Consider the following 27,491-nt stretch of genomic DNA (forward strand, 5'->3'; position numbering starts at 1 on the left):
GCCTACTAAAGTCAAGGTCCCAGGAGACGACCGAAGCGAGCGAGCGACCTCTTCCTCACAGCTCTGCACAAAACCCATACAGCTACAGCCATTTTACACCACACTGAACGCCTTTTCATGGCTGGTTTCATCTCTGTTCATTAATAATTATACTGAACTAACTTAAGCTGGACTATTACGCTATTTTCTTCTAAAAACAAACTGTGTTGCATTATTTTTAGGTTATGTCTGTAAAGCTGCTTTGAAACAATCTGTATTGTAAAAAGCGCTATATAAATAAAGGTGACTTGACTATTATTTTGTCTGTTTTCTGTTTTACACAGGCGGATCATCATAGTACCATGTGCTTATATTGTAATTAATAAATATGAAAATATACAAAGGACTGTGGTAACCATTGAAAGGATACTATGGCAAAGTTATCGCTGTCCTTATTCAAACTGATTTTTTTCTTCATTAATATATATGATGGACCGGAAGAATGAAAAGTATCTTATATTTGTATGTTTATATGAGCAATATCACGCTCATAGCCAAGCAAAATGTCTTTATATCTATATTAGACAGGCTGCAGCTTTAATTTTGCATGAAAATATTGTTTAATCAAAAAAAAATATATAGTCTTTCAATAATTCAAACACTTTTCAGGTACAATAAATCCATTTTCACAAGTTTTCCAGGACTTAAATACTCAAAATGTCAAATTCAAGCACCTTGTACGAACCCTGAAATATGCATTTACTAGAAGATCTGAATGAATCATAATGCTTCTGCAAAACAAATAAACTGCTGTGTTCATTTGCAAATCTGTGTTCATTTTTGGTGTAACTGATCTGGCATAAGACGTCCGTACCTGACGGCGTTCTGTTGGTTATGAGGTCCGATGCTGTAGTAGACCTGAAAGCTGGACGGCGGTGCGGGTGCATGACTGACGACGGGCTGATGATACGCCTGCTGGGGCACAGCCGAGGACACCTGCCACACAAGATTAGATCACCTTTATTGCCATTATAAACATGTATAACGAAATTAGGAAGTGCTTCCCTTAGCGCCGGATTATACAACAACACAAACCATGTTACATACAACACAAATATTAAACATGTAATACAAAAAATCTGTTTTAAATATTGCACTAAAACTGTGAATTGCAAAATGAAGAATGAAAAAAAAAGACGTCTGTACGTTCTCATCAACAGAAATTAAACTGAGACGCATCTATAATCACTAATGTGTTATAATGAGTGTTGGGGGAACTCATTACAAGTAACTCGAGTTACGTAATCAGATTACTTTTTCCAGTAACTAGTAAAGTAACATCACTTTTTAAATTTACAACTAAATATCGAAGTTACTTTTTCAAATAAGTAACGCTAGTTACTTTTACACATTTATTGACTGACAGCTCTCCTGTCCCCATGTTGAGAGGAATAAAGTGAGAAGGTGTTGTGTGTGTGTGTGTGTGACAACTTTAACCATTGAAAGGATACTATGGCAAAGTTATCGCTTTCCTTATTCAAACTGATTTTTTTTTCTTCATGAATATATGATGGACCGGAAGAATGAAAGCTGTATCTGGCTAAAGCTTATATTTGGATATTTATATGAGCAATATCACGCTCATAGTCAAGCGAAATGCCTTTATATCTATATCAGACAGGTGCAGCTTTGGTTATCTCAGTTCTAGACTAAATGTGAACATGCATTTACTCATCTCACTGACAACAGCATTCCTCAAAATTAATAAAAACAGCAAAATGCAATTTAAAAAAGCACAGCTGAAAGGTTTGTATGATCTGCTTCTCTACTGTACAGCCGTAAATGTGCATTTCCTTCAGTCCGAGGCTTATTCGTTTCACTTTTGGTGTGAAAGGGCCTTAACATTTGCCAAAAATATAATTTTTTTGGATGTTATTAAAAAATAAACAAGTCCAGGCGAGAAAAAGTACCGCAAATGAAATGTAACGCATTACTTTTAATAAAAAGCAGTTACTCTTTTTGGGAGAAACGCAATATTACAATGCATTACTTTCCCCAACAATGATAATGAGGAAAGATGTCAGGCATCTGTAAAGACTGAGAGAGCCCATTACATGTTCCTCACCTGATAAGATGGCACTGACATATACTGGACCATCATGCCTGGCATCTGACTTCCCATATTGCTGTGTTGGCTGCTGACCAGCGTCTGATTCTGCAGCGGCTGGATGGCGTTCTGATAGTTCTGCTGCTGATTTGGCATCACAGTTTGGTAACCTGAAGGAACGTACAGAAACGACAGGACAATGCAAGCGCTTCAATAGCAGATACGTGTAGTGAAAGCGGCAGAATTAACCATTTACTGTCCACTTACAAAACTAAATCATCCCTTCAAATGAACAATAAACAATCTGTTTTTTCAAATGATTTATTTATGTGTATAGCACTTTTCATACATAAAATGCATCTCGATGTTCTTCGCAAGGTAAAACACAACCACAAAATAAAAACGTAAAACAATGCGATTTCATTGGAAGCTTGTAATTGCTAGATATAAAGTCAGAATTGCACAATTCTGACTTTATATATCGCAATTATGAGAGAAAAAGTCAGAATTGAGTGAAAAACTCGCAATTCTGACTTTATATCTCCCAACTGCATGTTATTAAGTCAGAATTGTGAGATATAAACATGCAATTCAGTAAAAAAAGTCTGAATTTCGAGTTTATTTCTTGTAATTGTGAGTTTATATCTCACAGAATTCTGACTTTATATCACGCAATTCTGAGATTAAGTCTAAATTGTGAGATAAAAAGTCTTTTTTTTTCATTCTGTGGCAGAAACAAGCTTCTATAGATTTCACACAATGTCTATAATGTTGATATGAATATATTCAAAAGCTTTTTGAGGCATAGTGACTAAAAGCATCACCACTGCATTGACTGTATAGTGTGTCAAATTTTAACCAACAACCAGGAAAAAATGAAGGCGCCAAGTACTTTATAAACTAAGATCAGTCCTTTGTTGAACTGGCAGTCGGTGTAGATCCATTAAAATCGCTGTAATAGACCATTTGGGTCTTAGACCATCAATGGAAGCCACAGAATAAAAGAATAAAGGTCATTTTAAAGTTCATATCTCACAAATCTAGGAAAGTAAAATCACAATTGCGAGATTTTTAAACTCGATATTCGGCCTTTTTTCCTCAGAATTGCGAGTCTATATCCCACTTTTTTTCTCAGAATTGCGAGTCTATATCCCACTTTTTTCTCAGAATTGTGATATAAACTCGTAATTCCAACATTAATAGTCCAAATTGAGAGATATAAATTTGCTATTAAGAGAAAAAAAGTCACTATTGTGAGATAAAAATGTTCTAGGCTTAAATGCTATTTTATTCTGTAACTATAGGGTTTATATATTATGCTCCCTATGAACTGCATATGTGAATATTATATGTGGATCTATTTATTGTTTACATCAAATTCATACTTTAAAACGAGGGTAAACGTCGCAGTCTGTCAGTTTAATGCCTGTGTTTCACTTTAAAGGACATCTTTGATGACGGTATTCTGTAAAAACGAAGGGCATCTATTGTTTGCATTCTGATTCTGACATATAAAGGTACAAGAAAAAATTAAAATATTCCTCTTATTTTGTGGATCTCGCCCGCTTTCCTCCACTTTATTTATTTCTGTCACCAAATGAACGTGCGACTTCTGCTTCCCAAATGGTCTCTATAACTTCTTTTTTAATTAGCACTCTGGCTTCTGCATTTTGTATCATTGCGGTTTAGATGAGACGAGAAAAGATAAATGCATTAATTTCTTAGCATCATCCAAAGCTAAAAGGACAAATCCTGGCAATACTTCACTTAATTTATATGAGATTTAAAACTCAGATCACAATGTAAAACGACACCCAGGTTTCTTTACTTTGTTCTTAAATATTGAGGATCATCAAAGCTGGTCGATTCAAGTCGTCATAAAGCTTGCCAATTAGAGCAGAGCTAGCTTACTATCTAAACGCTTTAAATCACTAATGATCTCACAAACCAGCAGCATTAAATTGCCTCTCATTATCGAAGCGCACACGCTCCCCCAAAAGACAATAGCTTACATAATGGATGCCAATGTCACGCCTTTAAAAGCTTCTACATGTAAGACGGTAATTTACACGAGCGGCGGCGTACGGCGAGCAGAAACGGCCCATTACGAGGCAGGATAATTTGCATTGGTGTCAAGGTTATTGGGGGTAGCGTGTAACTCCGTGACACTATCAAACACACTCTCCCTGCGGAAGGAGGGCGTTTTCAATTTCTCCTGGCTTTTGGCCAAAGGGACGGCAATCAATTTAGCCCAGAAGTGGGACAAAAGAAACGGACGGCCCGCGGCGAGGAGGTGGTGAACGTGCGCTATTTTTAGCTCTATTCTCTCACCTCCACTTAGAAGCAGAGCATGATGGGAATATAATATTAAACACTGGGTTCTGGCTGAGCAAGCAGGTACAGAAGAGGAGCAAATGTGCTTCACGCGGCAGAACATCTGAAGGGTTTGATTATCATTTACATCACACAGGATTCAGACCATATTTCTCACTTTTCTTTCTGATGCAAATGAAACATTCAATTAGAAATTACACATTATTCACAGATCTGTGTTTTCATTAGAGATGAGCTTTAAACCCGACAGGATTCAGGATTCATCAGATGTGCGTCTCATCCAATCAGAATCAGAAAAATCTGTTTTGAGACTTTGGTTTCATGAAGCTGTTTTTACACTGATTCATTAATTTGCAGAAACACATGCAGAAAAATCAAGATGAAGCAGCCATATTATACAAACACAGACATTACGATATGACCACTAAAACAGTTTATCATTGAATTTCCTGAAGAAAAGAAAAACAACAACTATAAGTGTGCCGCATGATCCTTAAGAAATCATTCTAATATGCTGATTCGCTGCTTAAGAAACACTTATGCTGCTTCATATTTTTGTGGAAACCGTGATACGCGACCATTCAAAAGTAAAAAAAAAAAAAGAGAATTAATACTTTTATTCAGCAACGATGGATTAAATTGATCAAAAGTGACAGTTAAGACATTTAAAATGTTTATTTCACAATAAACGCTGTTCTTTTGAACTTTCAGAATCAACTGTTTTCAACATTGATGATAATAATCCTCACATTAGAGTGATTTCTGAAGGATCATGTGACACTGAAGACTGGAGTAATGATGCTGAAAACTCAGCTTTGATCACAGGAATAAATTACACTTTACTGTATATTCACATACACAACAGTTAATTGAAATATTTCACAATTTTTACAGTATTTCTGATCAAATAAATGCAGACTTGATGAGCAGAAGAGACTTCTTCTTAAAAAAAATTACTTGTTAAAATCTTTGACTGGTAGTGTAGACCATTAACTTACAATAAATGACCGCAAACTGCTAGCAACTGACCCAAAAAAGTGAAACATGTTCAACATTTAATGCAAACAACACAGACTAATGCTGTGACAGTCAAACGGATCACGTGACCTCGCAGATGGAAGATTAAAGACGACTCAAACGCAGCTTGATCCGATGTTCGAGGAGGAGTGAGGGGCTGGAAAAGAGACCGGTTCACTGTGAGAATCGTAGGGCGTCTCAGACAGTGCCTCGGCCCCGCATTCAGCCGCTCCGACAGAGCTCGCCGATGACCCAAACACAGCAAACCTCCAGAACGCACCGCCACAACAGCTCCGACGGCCCTCTCACGGTCCTCACCGGATCCGGTTTCAGATATTCAAAGCACGAGGGATGTTTTGTTTCAGCTCTCCAATTCAATCCAGTAAAACATTTGTCACCCGCACGCTGAACAATACAGCAAAATCAAACTGTACAAAGGGCCAAATGCCACGAGCGCCCTGCGACAATCGTTGTGTGTGCAACACACAAACACCAATGTACACAGAGAGTGTGTATAAAGAACGAGCGCATCGAGATGCCCAGTAATTAACACAAACTAAAATCAACATGAGGTAAACACTCCTGTGAACTGATGCAGTGGCAGATGAGAGCGAGTGTTATTGTGCTGATAACTGTAAACTAAAGCTAAAGCCAGATTATATGCTTGACGGAAACAATTGTTTTAAGATGCTTGTCTGACTTTTGCTTTAAGGCCCAACATAAGTTCTTTTTCTGTTCTTCACGTAGAATACACGTAAAATACCTTTTCAACGATATACTGTTAACGAACATCCTGACGCCGTCCACGCTGATGAGAGCGACGTTTACATGAATATGTGCTTTCCTCTCAATAACAAAATAAACAACAAAAATGACAGCAACTTCTCTGGAAAAGCTGTTTCGGACTCCTGAAAACGAATGTCGTTTTGCTGGGTTTTTTTATTGACATAACACCAGTTTGTTTTTCGATTTTGCCCGGAGTATATCAGAGCCTTTCGTGAGCCAGTAGGAGATATCGTTTCTAGATTTCCAAATATTCCTTTTGCAAATCTTGTTATAATCCAGTGAGATTTTTGAATGAACCAGAAAAAGGACTGAGATCCACAAAGAGATAAAATTTCACCACCATTGAGTTAATCTGCGATCCAGTATACATGGATCAGGAGTTTCACATGATTTCGCTCATGTTCAAGTTCGTCACGTGAGTTCTCCAACGAAAATCTTCTTGGTTTGAAAGTGACTTCTGTGTGAGCTGTGCTTCATGCATCTACACCACTGGCACTTATAATGAATAGAGTTTATCAATAAACTTCTTTTAACCAAGTCAAATCAATATCTGGTTTGATTACTCTTTGCATTTAAACAGCTTTTGTACCAGGTATTCTTGCACACGGTATTTAAGTTGCTTTTAGGAGTATCGTATTGTACCAGCATTGACAACAACCATGAAATACTACATATGATAACTTTGCAAATAATGGTTAACACTCCAAAATAATAGAAGGTGACGATATTGCACCTTAATGCTAGTTGGAATGCTTAGTGTGATCCTTTTATTTATTTTTTAATCGAGTAGTGAACACCTGAAGGACAGCCCTTGCAGTTTTGCAGGTAGAGTTTTGCTGGAGGAAATACTTTATTTAATAATAGGACTGTAAAATATAGTGTGTTGGCTGCTAAAGCTCTTGTACACGTGTGTGTGCATGTGAGTGCATGTGTCTGCGTGCGTGTATGTGTGTGTATACGTGTGCATGTGAGTTTATGCGCGTGCATGTGAGTTTATGCGCGTGCATGTGAGTTTATGCGTGTGCATGTGAGTTTATGCGTGTGCATGTGAGTTTATGCGTGTGCATGAGAGTTTATGCGTGTGCATGAGTGTGCATGTGAGTTTATGCGTGTGCATGAGTGTGCTTGTGAGTTTATGCGTGTGCATGAGTGTGCTTGTGAGTTTATGCGTGTGCATGAGTGTGCTTGTGAGTTTATGTGTGTGCATGAGTGTGCTTGTGAGTTTATGCGTGTGCATGAGTGTGCTTGTGAGTTTATGTGTGTGCATGAGTGTGCTTGTGAGTTTATGCGTGTGCATGAGTGTGCTTGTGAGTTTATGCGTGTGCATGAGTGTGCATGTGAGTTTATGCGTCTGCATGAGTGTGGATGAGTGTGCATGTGAGTGTATGCGTGTGCATGTGTGTGCATGAGTCTGCATGTGTATATGAGTGCATGTGTGTTTATGCGTGTGCATGTGTGTGGATGAGTGTGCATGTGAGTGTATGCGTGTGCATGAGTGTGCATGTGTGTGCATGAGTGTGCATGTGTCTGCATGAGTGTGCATGTGTCTGCATGAGTGTGCATGTGAGTGTATGCGTGTACATGCGTGTGAATGTGAGTGCATGCATGTGTATGCGTGTACATGTAAGTGTATGCGTTTGCATGCGAGTGCATGTGTGTGCATGCAAGTGCATGTGTGTGTATGCGTGTGTATGAGTGTATATGAGTGCGTGTGTGTTTATGCGTGTGCATGTGAGTGCATGTGTGTGTATGTGTGTATATGAGTGCATGTGTGTTTATGCGTGTGCATGTGTGTGTATACGAGTGCATGTGTGTGTATGCGAGTGCATGTGTGTGTATACGAGTGCATGTGTGTGTATGCGTGTGTATGAGTGTATATGAGTGCGTGTGTGTTTATGCGTGTGCATGTGAGTGCATGTGTGTGTATGTGTGTATATGAGTGCATGTGTGTTTATGCGTGTGCATGTGTGTGGATGAGTGTGCATGTGAGTGTATGCGTGTGCATGAGTGTGCATGTGTGTGCATGAGTGTGCATGTGTCTGCATGAGTGTGCATGTGTCTGCGTGAGTGTGCATGTGAGTGTATGCGTGTACATGCGTGTGAATGTGAGTGCATGCATGTGTATGCGTGTACATGTAAGTGTATGCGTTTGCATGCAAGTGCATGTGTGTGTATGCGTGTGTATGAGTGTATATGAGTGCGTGTGTGTTTATGCGTGTGCATGTGAGTGCATGTGTGTGTATGTGTGTATATGAGTGCATGTGTGTTTATGCGTGTGCATGTGTGTGTATACGAGTGCATGTGTGTGTATGGGAGTGCATGTGTGTGTATACGAGTGCATGTGTGTGTATGCGTGTAGTTACCTGCCGGCTGCATGGGTGCTGTGGGCATCTGACTCTGAGGGCTGCTGTATGGCATCGAGCCCACAGGTCGGTATGGCTGTCCAGACACTGTGTACTGACTGGGTGAACAGTAACACGGTGCCATCTGTGACAAGAATGACATGACGTGAACTTCAGTGACATACCTGTACATGCTGGAATCATGGTCAAGAACAAAAAAAATGTGCAATGGAGAGGAAAAGTAAGTAAGTTAAATTAATTAGATATTTATAGAAGTTTGTCTCCACCATGGAATAAAAACAAAAAGCTAATTGTGACTTTTTATCTCAAGTTTTTCCTTGAGTTTATAAATCACACAATTCTGAGACAAAAAGTCAGAATTGCGAGGTATAAACTCAAATTGTGAGACGTTGAGTTTATAACTCACAATTCCGAGGAAATAAATCTGAATTGTGAGATGTAAAAATGTTTATAATTTGCAATTATGAGATTTGAACTATCAATTGGAAGAAAAAAAGTCTGCCTAAACTCGCAATTAAAAAATGTATCATTTGAAATTACAACATATAAACTGGGAAGTCAAACAAAAAGTGTTGCACATTGTATTGGTGCAGAGGTGAGCATTTGCAAATGCTTTTTTTCACTTAATTAGAAGCATCACAATTACATAGGAACTACTGAACAGACATTTAGGCGTTTATTTTAAAGTGCAATGCAAAAAACTCTAAACATGACGAAAGAGCTCTGTACAAACTTGCATTTTTGTGGCAAATATGCCATGTAAGACTAGAGGTCAAATGCAAACAGCGCAAGTGTTTGTATAGGGACAGAACACACGTGTTGACGCAGCGTTCAGCTCTGAGTGTGTCCGCACCTGCTGCTGGATGAAGCTCTGCTGCTGGTTGACGGTGGTCGCGTGCGATGAAGGGAACGAGGGCACGTTCTGTCCTGGCGAGGGCATCATGTATCCGGCCTGATGATGCGCAGGCGTCTGGAGAGACACGGGCGACGGGTAAACCACTGCGTGAGCGTCACGGGTGTCTCCCGAGGCCTGCCGGACCATCATCATGTGACTGAACTGGGCGCTCAGATTATCCTGCTGACAGAAGATTTTGCTTCATAAAGTATTTGCTGTTTGTTTTTAGAACTGAATCATGACACTTTACATGCCCGATTAAAATCATTTCACTATGATTATGAGCTTAATTGCATCAATTTGATCAAAGTATTGTGTTAACATGAATTGCGATATTGTCTAAATCTCTTTATAATCGCATTATGAGGCTGCATGTAAACATTGTCATTTGTTGCTATTTTCCTGTTTATTACTGTGAAGCCGCTTGAAACAAGTATGCTAGTTAGTTCAACTGTTGCTAGCTAGATGGCCAATGTTCCTGCTCTTACTGTAACTATTAGGCTTTATGAATTTGCTTTTTGTGCCCCATTAGAAATGGTAAGAGACTAGACGCTTTTCTATTCATAGAATATTAATTCCAGCATCTGCTCCTCCGTTAATTATTCAAAGCATCTATCACTCTTTTAATTGGTCATTAAGGGATGTTTACTGGCTGAGGGAGGTCAAGAAAAAGAGGTCATGATGCGTGTCCGAGGGAGCCATGATGGGTTTGAAAACGTTTCTTAAAATACTGAACCCTGCAGCTTTGTTATGTGCTATTGATGTGAAAAGCGTATGATGATGGAGTTGAGAAATGCAGAGAGAGAGAGAGAGAGAGAGAGAGAGAGAGAGAGAGAGAGAGAGAGAGAGAGAGAGAGAGAGAGAGGGAAGAGAAGAGAAGAGGAGAGAGGGAAGAGAAGAGAGAGAGAGAGAAGAGAGAGAGAGAGAGGGAAGAGAAGGGGAGAGAGGGAAGAGAAGAGAAGGAAGAGGAGGGAGGGAGAGAGGGAAAGAGGAGAGAGAGAAAGAGAGAGAGAGAAAGAGAGAGAGAGGAAAAGAAGAGGAGAGAGAGGAAGAGGAGAGCGAGAGGAAGAGAAGAGGAGAGAGAGGAGAAGAGAAGAGGAGAGAGAGGAGAAGAGAAGAGAGAGGAAGAGAGGGAGGAAGGGAGGGAGGGAGGGAGAGAGAGAGACAGAGAGAGAGAGAGAGAAGAAAAGAGGAGAGAGAGAGAAGAGAAGGAAGAGAAGAGAGAGAGGAAGAGAAGAGAGGGAAGAGAAGAGAGGGAGGGAGGGAGAGAGAGAGAGAAAGCGGAGAGAGAGAAAGAGAGAGAGAGCAAGAGAAGAGGAGAGCGAGAGGAAGAGAAGAGAGGGAAGAGAAGAGAGGGAGGGAGGGAGAGAGAGAAAGAGAAGAGGAGAGCGAGAGGAAGAGAGAGAGAGAGAGAGAGAGAGAGAGAGAGAGAGAGAGAGAGAGAGAGAGAGAGAGAGAGAGAGAGAGAGAGAGAGAGAGAGAGAGAGAGAGAGAGAGAGAGAGAGAGAGAGAGAGAGAGAGAGAGAGTATATGTACCACAGTGAACTGCTGGTTAGGAGACACTGTAAGGATCGGTGGGTAAGACACCGTGGACGGCTGGACAGACCAGAGAGGCTGAAGACACAGAACAGGAAGAGGAAACACACACACACACACACACACACACACACACAGGAAGAAAATGGATTTAGTCCCAGATGTACAGGATGAAAAAAGTCACGGAATAAAGAGAGAACTCGCTCATTCAGTGTTAGTTTGGATAAACTCCTCGAGTGCAGATGGTTTATAAAGTCAATCAATGACACTGATAAACATAGATTCATTTCCCAAACCTAAGAACATTAATGTGGCTCCTAGAAAATGTATATGCCCTTAAAAAAATCCATAAAATTATTGATTCATCAGAGCAAATACGTCCCATAATCCAGCACATCTAACCTAAAGACTGCCTCTGAACACCAATCAAAACACTAATAAACACTACTAAACTCACCTGTGACATGACATGATTGGTGGGCTGGTGCTGCTGGTGAGCGGCTGGAGGCGGAGCTACAGATGATTGACACCTGGAGGCCTGTGAGGTCATACTGGGGTTGTAGACTACAGCACTGCTTTCAGGGTTCAGGAAAGGCTGACCTGCGATCAGTCAAGAGGATTGTAGATTTACAGCACTGAACATCAGCAGCATTTCGGTAACATTTCCAGTTTAACAGGATTCATCAGAACATAAATGGACAGAAAAGTGGACAGAGCGGACAAAATGTGTCAATATAACCAGCCCTAATACTATATAGCAATATTGTAGTAAAATGTAAGTATATTATCGCCCAGCTCTAATCTGCAGAATGCAACTATAAGCATGAAGATATTAATAAACATTGATTTTCAGTGAAGTTGCTTTGAAACTTTTAGAAATAAATTGACTTGACTTAATGCTAATGTCCAGAATTGGCTCATTTGTTCACACTGAGAAAGATGAACCGCACTAGATTACATAATAACAGTGCAAATGAGCTAAATTCTGAATATAAACCTGTAAATGATGACAAATGCAGCACATACGGAGGCATCGAGCCCCACAACACGATCCCACATCCCAGAGGCCTCGAATTTCACATTTGCAAACTCCGGAAAGAGGTCAATAAGCAATTACACACCGGTGCAGCCTGGTGTAAACGCATTAGCGCTGGCCATATAACGTGACCTAGCGCCCGCATGCATATTTTAAGGTCTCTAATGAAACAATATTTTACACGTCCGTCTGGCCCCGGACACATCACAAACGGCTTCATTAGGAGTTTCCCAGCAGGACACTGTGGATGTCTTGGCTGACTGAAGTCTGAGGTTTGAAAGTGACCTTTATAACACGTTTCATTTATGATCACTATGAAGAGGAGATTTTAGGGCCCTATTATTATCATGTTTTATGATTTAATCATTTTGTTTTAAATCATAAACCCAGAGAATAAATTGTGAAAACAAATAAATACAAATCATAGATTCCTATTATTGTAAAAAAATAATAATAATAATAATCTATGAATTAGGTTGTTAAAGTTGTATTAATTAAATTATGAATGAAATGAAATTGACTAGAAATGCTTTTTTGATTATTCAATTTTAATTAAACAATTAAAATAAAAAATCCAGAAATTTTTAAAATATAAAAAAATAACATATTTCATAGGGCCTTAATGTAACTTTTAAAAAAAATTTATGGTTTTATGATTTAATAATTTTTGTATAAATTAAAAGTCCAGAAAAAAATCCAATCACACAATTTCTGAATTTTTGAAAACAAAAGAAAAAAATCAGCCCAACTATTGTATAAAAAAAATTAATTAAATTGATTATTTTAATTAAACCATTAAAAGGAAATCCAGAAAAATAATAATAATAATCTATGAATTGGGTTGTTAAAGTTATAATTAAATTATGAATTAAATTAAATTGACTAGAAATGATTATTCAATTTTAATAAAACAATTAAAATAAATCCATAAAATAAAAATAAAACTAATAATGTTGTATAAAATAATACATCCAGAAAAGATCCAATCACACAATTTCTGATTTTTTTAAAACAAAAGAAAAACTAATTGTATTAAAAAAAATGAATTAAATTGATTAGACATTATTTTTGATTATTAAAATTTCAATTAAACCATTAAAATGAAATCCAGAAAAATTACAAAAGGAAAGCATGGAATTTGGGAAGGACAAATAGGATTTTGAGACTAAATCAAAGATATTTTTTAGGGCCCTAAATTTTATTATTAAATTTCATAAGTTCCATGATTTAAATTAATTAGACGTGGTTTTTGATTACTAAAATGTACTTTAACCATTAAAACAAGAGTCCAGAAAATCTGAATTTCCAGAAGATTTCAGAGGGTTGTACGATTTACAGAGCATCTATTAATAACTTTGACCTTTCAGAAGAAAATAAAATCCTCATTACGAGCCCAAACAGTAATGAACCGTAAAATCCCATCATCAATTCAGCATAAATGTTTATGAAGCGACTGAGACACACAGTTACGATCAGGGTTAGTGGAGGATATACAGACATGCATATGGAGAGAAATCAGTCGCACAGCGTTTACCAACCTGTATGTGGGTTGACCAAGATACTTCCGGCCGGTATCCCTGCGGCTTCCAGGGGAAGCAAATAGTAGCTAGCATTAGCCGTAGACGCTGGCGGCTCATAGCAAACGGCGCTACTAGCGCTGACAGGAGGATAGCCCATCGCCTGCGTTAAAGCCACGGCAGAGGGAGGCTGGGATCGAGAGAGCGAACCCGTGGACGAACCTACGCTACTACAAGAGTCAGAACCTAGAGAGGGAGCAACGACAGGAGCCTTAAAGGGATAGTTCACTCAAAAATGAAAATTAGCCAATGATTTACTCGCCCTCAAGTCATCCTAGGTGTATATGACATTCTTCATTCTGACGAATACAATCGGAGTTATATTAAAAAATGTCCTGGCTCTTCCAAGCTTTATAAATGGCAGTGAATGGCCGTTTCTGTTTTTAAGTCCATAAAAGTGCATCTATCCATCATAGAAGTGCATCTATCCATCATAAAAGTGCATCTATCCCTCATAAAAGTGCATCTATCCATCATAGAAGTGCATCTATCCATCATAAAAGTGCATCTATCCATCATAAAAGTGCATCTATCCATCATAAAAGTGCATCTATCCATGATAAAAGTGCATCTATCCATCATAAAAGTGCATCTATCCATGATAAAAGTGCATCTATCCATCATAAAAGTGCATCTATCCATGATAAAAGTGCATCTATCCATGATAAAAGTGCATCTATCCATCATACAAGTGCATCTATCCATCATACCAGTGTATCTATCCATCATAAAAGTGCATCTATCCATGATAAAAGTGCATCTATCCATCATAAAAGTGCATCTATAATCATAAAAGTACATCTATAATCATAAAAGTGCATCTATCCATGATAAAAGTGCATCTATCCATAATAAAAGAGCATTTATCCATCATAAAAGTACATCTATCTTCATAAAAGTGCATCTATCCATCATAAAAGTGCATCTATCCATCATAAAAGTGCATCCATCCATCATAAAAGTGCATCTATCCATTATAAAAGTGCATCTATCCATCATACAAGTGCATCTATCCATCATACAAGTGCATCTATCCATCATACAAGTGCATCTATCCATCATACAAGTGCATCTATCCATCATACAAGTGCATCTATCCATCATTCAAGTGCATCTATCCATCATACAAGTGCATCTATCCATCATACAAGTGCATCTATCCATCATAAAAGTGCATCTATCCATCATAAAAGTGCATCTATCCATAATAAAAGACCATCTATCCATCATAAAAGTACATCTATCATCATAAAAGTGCATCTATCCATCATACAAGTGCATCTATCCATCATACAAGTGCATCTATCCATCATACAAGTGCATCTATCCATCATACAAGTGCATCTATCCATCATACAAGTGCATCTATCCATCATAGAAGTGCATCTATCCATGATAAAAGTGCATCTATCCATCATAAAAGTGCATCTATCCATCATAAAAGTGCATCTATCCATAATAAAAGTACATCTATCATCATAAAAGTGCATCTATCCATCATAAAAGTGCATATCCATGATAAAAGCGCATCTATCCATCATAAAAGTGCATATCCATGATAAAAGTGCATCTATCCATCATAAAAGTGCATCTATCCATCATAAAAGTGCATATCCATGATAAAAGTGCATCTATCCATCATAAAAGTACATCTATAATCATAAAAGTGCATCTATCCATGATAAAAGTGCATCTATCCATAATAAAAGAGCATTTATCCATCATAAAAGTACATCTATCTTCATAAAAGTGCATCTATCCATCATAAAAGTGCATCTATCCATCATAAAAGTGCATCTATCCATAATAAAAGACCATCTATCCATCATAAAAGTACATCTATCATCATAAAAGTGCATCTATCCATCATAAAAGTGCATATCCATGATAAAAGCGCATCTATCCATCATAAAAGTGCATATCCATGATAAAAGTGCATCTATCCATCATAAAAGTGCATCTATCCATCATAAAAGTGCATCTATCCATCATAAAAGTGCATATCCATGATAAAAGTGCATCTATCCATCATAAAAGTGCATCTATCCATCAGAGAAGTGCATCTATCCATCATAGAAGTGCATTTATCTAAATTTCAATTTTTTTTTAATATAACTGATTGTATTTGTCTGAAAGAACAATGTCATATACACCTAGGATGGCTTGAGGGTGAGTAAATCATGGGCTAATTTTCATTTTTGAGTGAACTATCCCTTTAACACAGCAGCGGTGAGAGCGATCGCTCGTGAATTCACTGGGGATCGTGGAACATATTGGCAAAGGAAGCGCTGTAGCTATTAAAACACTGCAGAATATGGAAGTATAGAAAGCAAGGTCAGACGAATTTCAACAAGATGCTCAATTCAATTTCATTTCTAATTACCTCAGGGACCGAAGCAATGGAAGAAGAGAATAATTGTATTAGCCTGAGAATGACATATTAATTAATTTCTGATTAATGTCTCGGCTCATTTAGCAATTTACTTGTTTCTTGTCTCTTCTCTCAAATATGGGATGTTTTTTTTTCCTATTTGAAATGAAAAGCACTAAACGTGTTCATGTCTCAAATGTCGTACAGGCGGAGGACGGTAATTTACTCGAGAGCTACCGTTCAACAGTTTGGTTACGTATCTGGGAGAAGTCTTTTCTGCTCATCAAGGCTGAATTTATGCGATCAAAAATGCAATACAATTTTTAAAATATTTTTATAATTTAAAATAACTGTTTTCTATGTGAATATCTAGTAAAGTGTAATTTATTCCAGTGATCAAAGCTGAATTTTCAGCATCATTACTCCAGTCTTCAGTGTCACATGATCCTTCAGAAATCACTCTAATATGAGGATTTTCTGCTCAAGAAACATTTATGATTATTATCAATGTTGAAAACAGTTCAGATTTTTGTGGAAATCATGATTCTTTTTTCAGGATTCTTTCATGAATAGAAAGAAAGAACAGCATTTATGTGAAATAGAATCTTTTGTAACATCATAACTGTCTTTACTGACACTTTTGGTCAATTTAATAAAAATAAAAAAAGTGTTATCATTAGTTAAAATGACCTAAGAGTGCAAAATAATTGTGAATCTTATTTAATATCAACATTTACTAATACATTATTAGTTCATATTATTTCATGGACCTGAGCTGACATGAACTAACAATTAGCTGACATTAACAAAGATGAATAAATACTGTAACAAAGGTATTGCTATAATGGTCTAATAACTAAGGTCTTAAGTGTCAATAAATTTTTTTTTTTTTTTTTAAACGACCTGATCCCGAACTTTAAGGGGGAAAGTATTAACGATCACCAATGAATTCAGAGGATTGTTAATAAAAGTGAATTTCAAAGCATGCAGTGAGATACAGATGAGTTAATAAAGCATGCTGTTAAAAGCAGGAATAAAGACTGAGAAGAAAAGAGCATGAAGTCATCAGAGGAAGAGCGAGTCAACAGTCTCAGGGCTCAATGCTAAGGTCTTGGGAATGGTCTTCCTTATCATGTGACGTCTGCTCCTTCAAATCTACTCTTAAAACACAATCTTTAGCTTCTGGAAACTTGTAATTGTTGTTTTTTATAGTGTAGTCCTGCTATGCACTACAGCACTTTGGATCAATTTGTATTGTGTTAAATGTGCTTTATAAATAAAGGTGGTTGTTGTTGTTGTTGTTGTTGTTGTTGTTGTTGTTGTTGTAAGGTCGGGCCAGTGGTTCAGATTTTTACTTGCCCTGCTAAAATATTTACTGGCACCACCACAAAAAAAATTATTAATAAAATAAAATAAGTTTCGCATTTCGATACCACAGCAAAAACTACTATTCTAGCTAAAATAAATCTCAAATCTCGTTAAAGACAAGTAAACAGTCCGTAATAAAATAAGAACAAATAACCAAATTACAAGCAATGGCACGAATAAATAAAATAGAACAATAATACAAATTAAATAAATAGTACTTTTCAGGTAGGTCTAAGCGTAGTTTTCAGGTATAGTTTCAATAAAAGCAATCAAATGCAAAATTACACTGCATAGTATAAATTAAATACAGATGAATCCTTATTAAAGCTAAGAAAATTATTCAGTCAAGAGCAGTGAGTTGTCTTCTGTTGTTTAACATTAATGACAGAGAAAGTATCAGGAATATTAGGCTGTTGTCACTTTAAGACATAATGCATGGATCAAATATACTGATACACAGGGGTTTTCTTTCTCAACTGTTAATGTTCACTTAAGATATAAACGACAAATCCACATAAAATTGTCAAAATGTCTATCTTGGCGAGTGTCAGTTTAAGTGCAGAGAGACGTGAGAGAACTCAATCCAGTATTCACACACTGTTTGAGACACAGCTTTCAAATGTGCTTTCACAACCCAATAGGCTTTATGCCGAGCGTCACGTGACCAAGCCGGAAAACAGATCAGATTCAGGTCTTTTGTATGTGCTTCATGATTTTTTTGCGGTTTTACTCAAGATAACTTAAAAGGAGCAAGCAAAAATGAGCATAACCAATGTCCCTCGCATGTGCAGATTGATATTTATAAGTTTTTTAATTTTTCTTCTTCACACTAACGTTTAGATATTTAAATAGCATAAAACACCAATAACAAAGTGAACTTAGTAGGTTAGCTGATTACCTTAAAATCCATAGATATCGTAGTTAGTTCTTACGGGCGTTAACACTTTCTCTGACAAGCGGATGCAATGAGACCCGTTTTCCGGTTTGGTCACGTGACGCTCGGCATAAAGCTTATTGAGTTCTCTTTAGCGTCCTCTTCTGCTTAAATGTTTAAAGGGTAAGTTCAACCAAAAATATAAGTTCTGTCATTAATTACTCGCCCTCATGTTGTTCCAAACCTGTAAGACTTTTGTTCATCTTGGTAACACAAATTAAGATATTTTTGATGAAATCTGAGAGCTTTCTGACCCCTCCATAGACAGCAACATCATTGCAACTTTCAAGGCCCAGAAAGGTGGTAAAGACATCGTTAAAATAGTCCATGTGGTTCAAATGTAATGTTATTAAGCGACAAGAATACTTTTTGTGCGCAAAAAAACCCTAAAATAATTACTTTATTCAACGATTTCTTCTCTTCTGTGTCAGATCTCAGTAAACACACTGCAGCGCTTCCGGGTTCTACGCCAGAATGCCGGCTCATTATTGGCCGACGCTGGTCATGTGAGCACCTCGACACATGCGTGTGATGCTGATGCAGAAGCTGCAGTGTGTTTACTGAGATCTGACACAGAAGAGAAGAAATTGTTGAATAAAGTCGTTGTTTTTGCGCATTAAAACAGTATTCTCGTTGCTTCATAACATTTGAACCACTGTAGTCACATGGACTATTTTAACGATGTCTTTACTACCTTTCTGGGCCTTGAAAGTTGCAATGATGTTGCTGTCTATGGAGGGTCAGAAATCTCTCAGATTTCATCGAAAATATCTTAATTTGTGTTCTGAAGATGAACAAAAGTCTTACAGGTTCGGAACAACATGAGGGCGAGTAATTAATGACCGAATTTTCATTTTTAGGTGAACTAACCCTTTAAATTAGGAAGAATTAAAAAACGTCTTTCACGCTGGCCGTCCTTATTATCGAGGCCTGAATCAACAAATAAAACTAATAATCTTCTGTTGTTTCTGCCTTAAATTACCTTGTTTAAATTAATACATTTTTAGCTAACTTTGATTTGCATATGTACATTTCTGAAATGCATAACGGTAACACTTTACAATAAGGTTCATTCGTTAACATTAATGTATAAACTAACAATGAGCAATACATTTGTAACAGTATTTATTAATCTTTGTTAATAAAAATCCAGCTGTTCGTTGTTTGTTCATTTTAGTCCTTTAACTAATGTTAACAAATACAACCTCTGATTTTAATCATGTTTTAGTAAATGTTGAAATTAATATTAACTAAGATTAATGAATGCTGTAGAAGTATTGTTAATTATTAGTTCATATTTACTAAGATTTAAAAGCTTATTGTAAAGTGTTACCCGCATAACTTAGACAGTTTCCTCTGATAAATTGTAACATGGACTCATGCATTTTCTGTAAAGCTGCTTTGAAATGATGTGTATTGTGAAAAGCGCGATACAAATACATGTGAATTGTCTTGTGGTGTCACTCACCTGTCTTTGAGAGCCGGCCCACGCTCTTGCTGCTGCTGGAGCTGTCGCCGCGGGTCAGAACCGGGATGCCATTGAAGCTGCTGGCTTTGGTCATGGCAGGCTTCAGGTTGCGGTTCGAGCTGTCCGAGTCCGTGCTGCTCCATGGACGCGGCTCTGAAAACCTGGCCTCGTTCTCGGAGCTGCTTTGGCGGCTGTTTGCCGACCGATCGTCTTTCAGCCTGCGTGAGAACATCAGACAGCTTTACAGAAAACCAACAGCTTCAATTCACTTGCATGTCATATAGGGCTGTCAATCTTCCTCTATAATACTATTCGAATTCCATTCCTTATTTTATTTAATATTCGAATAATATTAGAATATTAAATGCTCAAATTCATCCTATTATTAATATTTACGACATTACTCAGGCTTATGGATCGCCAATGCCACTATAGCATGTGGTTGTTGTTACACGTTCTGTCCACTAGAGGGACATCTAACATTACAATAAACATTTTATTCGTGCTGAATATGGTTGAAGCGCTACCGATGGTTTTCGGCTAATATCTCCGCTAAAACACCACCAAAAATTCTGAAACTTATATCGTTCTTTTCAGTTCGACTAGACGGTTCCAACGAGTTTGGTGCTCGCCGAATCCGTTGAGTTTTCACCAAGATATTTGCGCTTCACGGGCGCTTTTTTACGTTGTTAAACATGTACCATTTTTGACAGTATTGTTATGATGATACAGCGTAGATAACGTGCACAATTGTGTTACGATTCAAAAACGTTATTGTTCATCAGACGAAACAAAAGCATTTCAAGGTGGCGAGAAAGGCAAGATTCCATATAAAAAAAATTAATGAATGGGAATAGGAGCAGGCTTCACTCAATGATTAAAGGCAAGAAACGAGAAAGGCAAGATTAATATTTTTTTTAAACTTTAAGAATATTATTTTATTTTTAATTAATATTATTTTTAAACTTTAAGAATGCTGGCCTGATGATTAGAATATATAACGTTAAACAGGAAAGAGGCCGCACTATGCATAAATTGTTTTATTTGCACAAACGCGTTTCGGCGCGTGCCTTCTTGAAACGCGTTTGTGCAAATAAAACAATTTCTGCATAGTGCGGCCTCTTTCCTGTTTATATATATATAAAAAAATTAAATATACATAAAAAAAACAATATTCGAATAGTAACTTCAGCATTCGAATAGTATTGATTTTTTTAATATTCGAATTATATTCGAATTTCGGAATTCGTTCCAACAGCCCTAGTGTCATAAGAATATGATGAACGGCAGCGATTACCTGAAGATCTGCCGTCTCTGCTGTATGTTGTTGCACATCTCGTCCTCCTGAATCCTGGAAAACACGTCGCTTATTACTTGACGCTGAACATGATTTATTATGGCAGTACGGGCAACTTAAGCTTAATTTCCATAGCGCTTTATACAACACAGATTGTTTTAAAGCAGCTTTATAGTTATAAACTGCTAAATCAATGATGCAAACGTCATCAAATATGAGAAATATGTCGTTATTCAGTTAAATTTAGTTCAATGTTGATTTAATTCAATAATGTCAGTGTTGCAAAGTTCAACAGTTACGAAGTGAATTCAATTGAGCTGTAAAGCAGCTCTACAGATAACAGTCAATTCAGTTCAAGTTTTTGTTCTCATCTGGTTGAGTGGTTAATTTGGTAATAATACTGAATATTAAGTTTATAGTCAAATCAAATACTGTCTGGCACCCATTTACTCCCATAATGTAAGCATAATATTTCTGAGTGATGCATGATATTTAATAAATAGAACAAAAACTATAGGGCGGGACTTGATTTTCTCTATTCCTATAATATGACATTGTATATTACAAATGTTGTACGAACTGCTTTTGTTCCTTTTTTGTAAGTCGTTTTGAATAAAAGCGAAACTAAATGCATAAATGTAAATATTCAGCTCAGAGCATGAAACACCCATCATTTGACATGTATGCATTAGGCAGAAGCTTTAATCCAAATCCAAAAAGTGACTATATTATATATCAGTTCAAGCATTTCCTGGGAATCAAACCCATGATCGTGGCGTTGCTCTACATGTGTTTCCCTTAAATTCTGTGTCTTTCGTCTTACACTCACCTTTGATCCAGAGTGAAGGTGTCTAAACCCTGCAAAAGAGATTCAAGGCTGTTAAAATTGCATTTCAAAGACCCATAAGCACACGATCATGTAGTTGTTAATGCATCTTACATCAGCGAAGATCCTTTCTCGCGCTTTCTGATATTCCTCCTCACGCTCCTCGATTGACTTGCTTCTCCTGTCCTCTTTTAGTTTCATACGCATCTGAAACACAAAACGCTCTTTGAACTCTCCCTGCAGTATATGAAGAATTACATTACGTTGTGCATTAATATGCGAACTAATAGCCTGTTTGATGTTGGCTTTATTAGCAGCCTACCATGTTGTCGTCTTTGTCTACGCTGGAGTTGTCCCGTTTTAAGATGTAGCGCTTCTGGAAATCATCCGTCTTGTCGTCTTTGATGTGTTCGGAAAACTTTTGATCTGGTCTGCACACGTCGGGGGAACAGAGAGAGAGAAATACAAATGAGACACTTTCCAGGAGAAGCGCTGTGTTTACGGCCGCTTTATTCCGTCACATTGACAATCCTATCTCAAATCCCTCGTAATTACGTTTCTGCTCTAAAACTCATTTCAAAAGGATCGAATGCAAAAGACGCCACAGTCTCTCACATTCGTGTATTGCTGGTTTTGTTGATGATGACACATTTCCCGGTTTGGTCGACGTTGTGGTCTAAGCCGAAGTAAGCGGAGACTCGGTGCAGGAGCATTCGGTGATAGGAGGTCATGGGCGGAAACTTTCTCCTCTGACACCTGGAACATACAGAAACCACATCAATAACTCAACATGCATTCAATTGATTAGACTTTTGATTATTAAAATTGAGTTAAACAATTAAAAAAGCATCCAAATATATTAAAATGGAAAAGAGTTTGTGATTTTTCTTTAAATGGATTTCACAGGGCCCTAAAATTTAACCTTTGTTAAACTGTTGCTATATTGTATACATTTCATTATTTAAATTTATTCCACATGCTTTTTGATTACTTGCATTAAATGTAACAATTAAAATGGAATCCAGAAAAATTCAAACAGAAAAAAAATGCATTTTGGAAAAAAATTAAACAGGACTTACTCATTATTACTGATGAAGTCAAGGATGTCCTGTTCCAGCTTCAGCAACATCATCCGGTCCCTGTCGATAAACGTCGACATTTAGCCATTTGATTCAAAACGGGTATAAATATAACCACAACAGGGTAAAAAATAACTAAAACGAATATCATCCTTCAGGAAATGTCGAATGACCACCCCTGGAGGTCAAATGAAGTATTACGCATCAAGTTTAACAATTAATCCGTAATAACTGTTCCAAAGTCAAAGATAAACTCTAGGGGTGACCGAGCATTTTCCATAGCCGCACCTAAACTTAGGAACGGTTTACCGATTCATATTAGAACTGCACCAACATTATATATTTTTAAATTAAAAACATCTCATCACTTGTGATGTCCCTTGTTGTCTGTAGTTGTTCTGTTTTGTTTTGTTTTATTTTTATTCATCGTTTTTTGGTTTTAGAACATGTGGTTGTTTTTAATTGTGCTTTGTAAATAAATTAAAATTGAAGCCTTGTCCACACGGACACGGGTATTTTTATAACCGTGACTTTTTAACGCGGTTCGGCCGTTCGTCCACACGAAAACGCAGTATCAGGACACTGAAACCGAACATTTTTAAAAAAACCCTGCCAGGGTGCGATATTTTTTTCCCAGGATGGTAGGGGAAGGTACCGCCTTTTTCGCCTCTGATTGGCTAGAAGGGCTCTCCTCCGATTGGTTATTTGATTTGGGTTAGTGTGTGTGTGTGTGTGTGTGTGATGGGTAGGTTTAGGGGTTGGGTTAGTGTGTGTGTGTGTGTGTGATGGGTAGGTTTAGGGGTCGGGTTAGTGTTTTTGTGTGTGATGAGTAGGTTTAGGGGTTGGGTTAGTGTGTGTGTGTGTGTGTGTGTGTGTGATGGGTAGGTTTAGGGGTTGGGTTAGTGTGTGTGTGTGTGATGGGTAGGTTTAGGGGTCGGGTTAGTGTGTGTGTGTGTGTGATGGGTAGGTTTAGGGGTCGGGTTAGTGTGTGTGTGTGTGATGGGTAGGTTTAGGGGTTGGGTTAGTGTGTGTGTGTGTGTGTGATGGGTAGGTTTAGGGGTCGGGTTAGTGTGTGTGTGTGTGATGGGTAGGTTTAGGGGTTGGGTTAGTGTGTGTGTGTGTGTGTGTGATGAGTAGGTTTAGGGGTCGGGTTAGTGTGTGTGTGTGTGATGGGTAGGTTTAGGGGTTGGGTTAGTGTGTGTGTGTGTGTGTGATGGGTAGGTTTAGGGGTCGGGTTAGTGTGTGTGTGTGTGTGATGAGTAGGTTTAGGGGTCGGGTTAGTGTGTGTGTGTGTGAGATGGGTAGGTTTAGGGGTCGGGTTAGTGTGTGTGTGATGGGTAGGTTTAGAGGTTGTGTATATGCGTAACTTCTCATCTGAAGAGATGACGTTTAACGGCCAAATCAAATAACCAATCGGAGGAGAGCCCTTCTAGCCAATCAGAGGCGAAAAAGGCGGTACCTTCCCCTACCATCCTGGGAAAAAAATATCACTGCCAGGGTGAGGATTTTCAGAAACGCTGGTTACAGTGTTGTCGTGTAGACAGTAAAACCAGGGTTTTTGCCTTGCGACGTCAGATTGTGCGCCGTTATCCGCCTACCGGAAACGGTATTACCTTTTTGTTAGGCTTCTGATTGGCCAACGTGGCTTTACGGTTAGGGTTATATCGCCGCCTGCTGGTGTGGCATGCTCTTGACAGCGCTTGATAGCGTGTTTTTGCGTTTTCATGTAGACAGAGATTTTTTTTTAAACCGAGCATGTGTGGACGGGATTTATTTTTTAAACGCAGGAGGAAAATCTCCGGTTATAAAAATCCGTGTGGACAAGGCCTGAGATTAAGAGAGGCACTGGTTGTGGACAGTGTGCTCATAAAGGTCAAAGGTGTCTAACCTGGGGTTGTTCTTCAGTGTGTTCGCCAAGAACTCGTGCAGGTCGATGCCGGTGGAGTCCGTGTAATCCTGGCTGGAATCTTCAAAGAGACGAGAACAAGTTAACCTTTAACATGTTCTTTGTCTTTAAAATCTAAATCCCACAACACAACGCACCTCTGGACAGCATCTTGCGTGGCATTTTCTCAAGCTTGTTGGCACTTTTGTCTTTATCATCATCGTCGTTTGCCGTAAGAGGCGCATCTTCTTTGTCAAACGTCTGGGAGAATTGAATATGATCTCTATCCTGCGGGGCGAAGATAAACACAACGCTAATGGAGCAGAACAATAAGCTAATTTTCCACAACACTACACCAATTTCTCAATGAAAATATAGACTTGTGTTTATGTCATCACAGTTCTTGCTAACTACCTCAATCATATTTTTAATAAAGCCACTCATAATGGAACTGTGATAAAAGGAATAGATGAATAGCATTAATTAAGTGGTCTGTTATTAATAATATTGCCGTTAATGACAATCAAACAGCAATACTGACAAGAAAAAGAGAAAATGTAATTATTTTAATTAGTATTGTATGAATGTATCTGAATATGCAATATAACAAAAGAAAGAATAATCAAAATATTAAAATAAAACAGGTTTATTCTAGCTTCATGCATTCCTTTTTTATCAACACTTAAATGTGGGTAAGTTTAATAAAAAAGCAACATTTTGAGCAAAAAGCTGAGAAAAATCTGTGTTTTGTTAAAAACTACGTCCGGGTGTGATTCAGAATGATTATCAAAACACAGATGGAGTAGATCGAGTCCATCAACACCCCTAAAGCTTCACACCCCTAGAGCTCGTCATGGTTCCACATTTCATTCAGTAACATTTGGCAGTTTTGATTCACATGCTGTTTAATGTTGATGATCGCGTTATTATACATATGCATATGCTAACATATGATATCGCTTGTTTCTGGTGCTTCTTCGCATGTGCTTTGATCAGGAGATTCGGTACTCGTTCAGAAGTTGCGTAATAGCGCCCCCTACCATATAACAGTGAAAAAACAATTAGAATATGGTGCAAAAGTTCATTTATTTCAGTAATTCAACTTAAAATGTGAAACTAATATATTATATAGACTCATTACATGCAAAATGAGATATTCCAAGCCTTTATTTGTTATAATTTTGATTATGGCTTACAGATATGAAAACCTTTTCACAATATTCTAATTTTGAATTTGGGGTTTTCATAAGCTGTAAGCCATAATCATCACAATTATAACAAATAAAGGCTTGAAATATCTCACTTTGCATGTGATGAGTCTATATAATATATTAGTTTCACATTTTAAGTTGAATTACTGAAATAAATGAACTTTTGCACCATATTCTAATTTTTCCAGTTTCACCTGTATATAAGATATTAGTATCATGTAGCAGAATTATTACTAGTCACAGCAGGGCGAAATGTACAGTATGATTGAAACATGGTAAACAACGTGAAAAAATCTGAAATGATTTCCTGTAATATGCATCTGAACTCATTAAAACATGATGCATGTGTGTCGAGCAGCACGTCATGAGCTGGATTGCATTGACCGTTGATGATGTTTACCTGGTGGTCTTGAGGCAGTTGTGTGGTAATTGTGGAAGGAGAGGGTTCTTCACAAATGGCCAGGCTCCGAACTAACTTTAACTTTGCATTAGACTGGAGAAGAGTACGGGTGAAGGTTACACAGAGAGTCATTGACTTTCACAAGCAGAAGTGCATGAACGTACGGCAAAACCAACCCCTGAAAACAGGGAGCAAATACACTACCAGTCAAAGGTTTAGGATTTTTAATGCTTTTAAAGCTTTTTTAAAAGTCTCTTCTGCTCACCAAGGCTGCATTTATTTGATTAAACATACAAAAAGAACAGTAATATTGTTAAATATTATGACAATTTAAAATAATGGTTTCTATTTCAATATATAGTAAAATATCATTTATTCCTGTGATCGAAGCTGAATTTTCAGCATCATTACTCCAGTCTTCAGTGTCACATGATCCTTCAGAAATCACTCTAATATGAGGATCTGATGCTGAAAAAACATTCGTTATTATCAGGTGTAAACAGTTGTGTACAATTTTTTTTTCAGGATTCTTTGATGAAAAGAAAGTTGAGGAATAAAATTATTACTGACCCCAAACTTTTGAACGGTAGTGTTTAATGTTACAAAAGCTTTCTATTTCATATAAATGCGGTTCTTTTGAACTTTCTATTCATCAAAAATCCTGAAATAAAAATATAAATAACTGTTTTCAACATTAATAATAATCAGAAATGTTTCTTGAGCAACAAATCTTCATATTAGAGTGATTTCTGAAGGATCATGTGACACTGAAGACTGGAGTAATAATGCTGAAAATTCAGCTTTGAATCACAGGAATAAATTACACTTTACTATATATTCACACAGAAAACAGCGGTTTTAAATTGTAATAATACTTCACAATATTACTGTTTTTTTTTTGTATTTTTAATCAAATAAATGCAGCCTTGGTGAGCAGAAGAGACTCTTTTTAAAACATTTTAAAAAACGTACTGATCAAAAACTTTTGAACGGCAGTGTTTATTTTAAAAATCCCATGCAAA

General features: G+C 37.4%; 1 protein-coding gene across 7 annotated transcripts in view; it reads right to left on the reverse strand.

Annotated features, from left to right (window-relative positions):
* Positions 1-27,491, reverse strand: part of LOC130105400 (R3H domain-containing protein 1-like) — a 65,787-nt gene that overhangs the window by 10,851 nt on the left and 27,445 nt on the right. For 2 of the 7 annotated variants that reach the window (XM_056271390.1, XM_056271389.1), the window contains exons 5-21: positions 26,470-26,562; positions 25,017-25,146; positions 24,862-24,940; positions 22,974-23,033; positions 22,510-22,650; positions 22,217-22,325; positions 22,009-22,101; positions 21,898-21,926; positions 21,069-21,122; positions 19,772-19,989; positions 13,592-13,816; positions 11,475-11,617; positions 11,018-11,095; positions 9,440-9,664; positions 8,587-8,710; positions 2,105-2,256; positions 854-975 (exon numbers count right to left, since the gene is read on the reverse strand). In XM_056271390.1, coding sequence (XP_056127365.1) covers positions 854-975; positions 2,105-2,256; positions 8,587-8,710; positions 9,440-9,664; positions 11,018-11,095; positions 11,475-11,617; positions 13,592-13,816; positions 19,772-19,989; positions 21,069-21,122; positions 21,898-21,926; positions 22,009-22,101; positions 22,217-22,325; positions 22,510-22,650; positions 22,974-23,033; positions 24,862-24,940; positions 25,017-25,146; positions 26,470-26,562 — 2,075 coding nt within the window. The remainder of the gene's footprint in view (positions 1-853; positions 976-2,104; positions 2,257-8,586; positions 8,711-9,439; positions 9,665-11,017; positions 11,096-11,474; positions 11,618-13,591; positions 13,817-19,771; positions 19,990-21,068; positions 21,123-21,897; positions 21,927-22,008; positions 22,102-22,216; positions 22,326-22,509; positions 22,651-22,973; positions 23,034-24,861; positions 24,941-25,016; positions 25,147-26,469; positions 26,563-27,491) is intronic. The other 5 variants (XM_056271391.1, XM_056271394.1, XM_056271395.1 and 2 more) reach the window with 5 other exon arrangements.

This window comes from Rhinichthys klamathensis, unplaced genomic scaffold (assembly GCF_029890125.1).
Source record: "Rhinichthys klamathensis goyatoka isolate OS25496 unplaced genomic scaffold, OSU_Roscu_1.1 h1tg000318l_1, whole genome shotgun sequence".
NCBI classification, from domain to species: domain Eukaryota; kingdom Metazoa; phylum Chordata; class Actinopteri; order Cypriniformes; family Leuciscidae; genus Rhinichthys; species Rhinichthys klamathensis.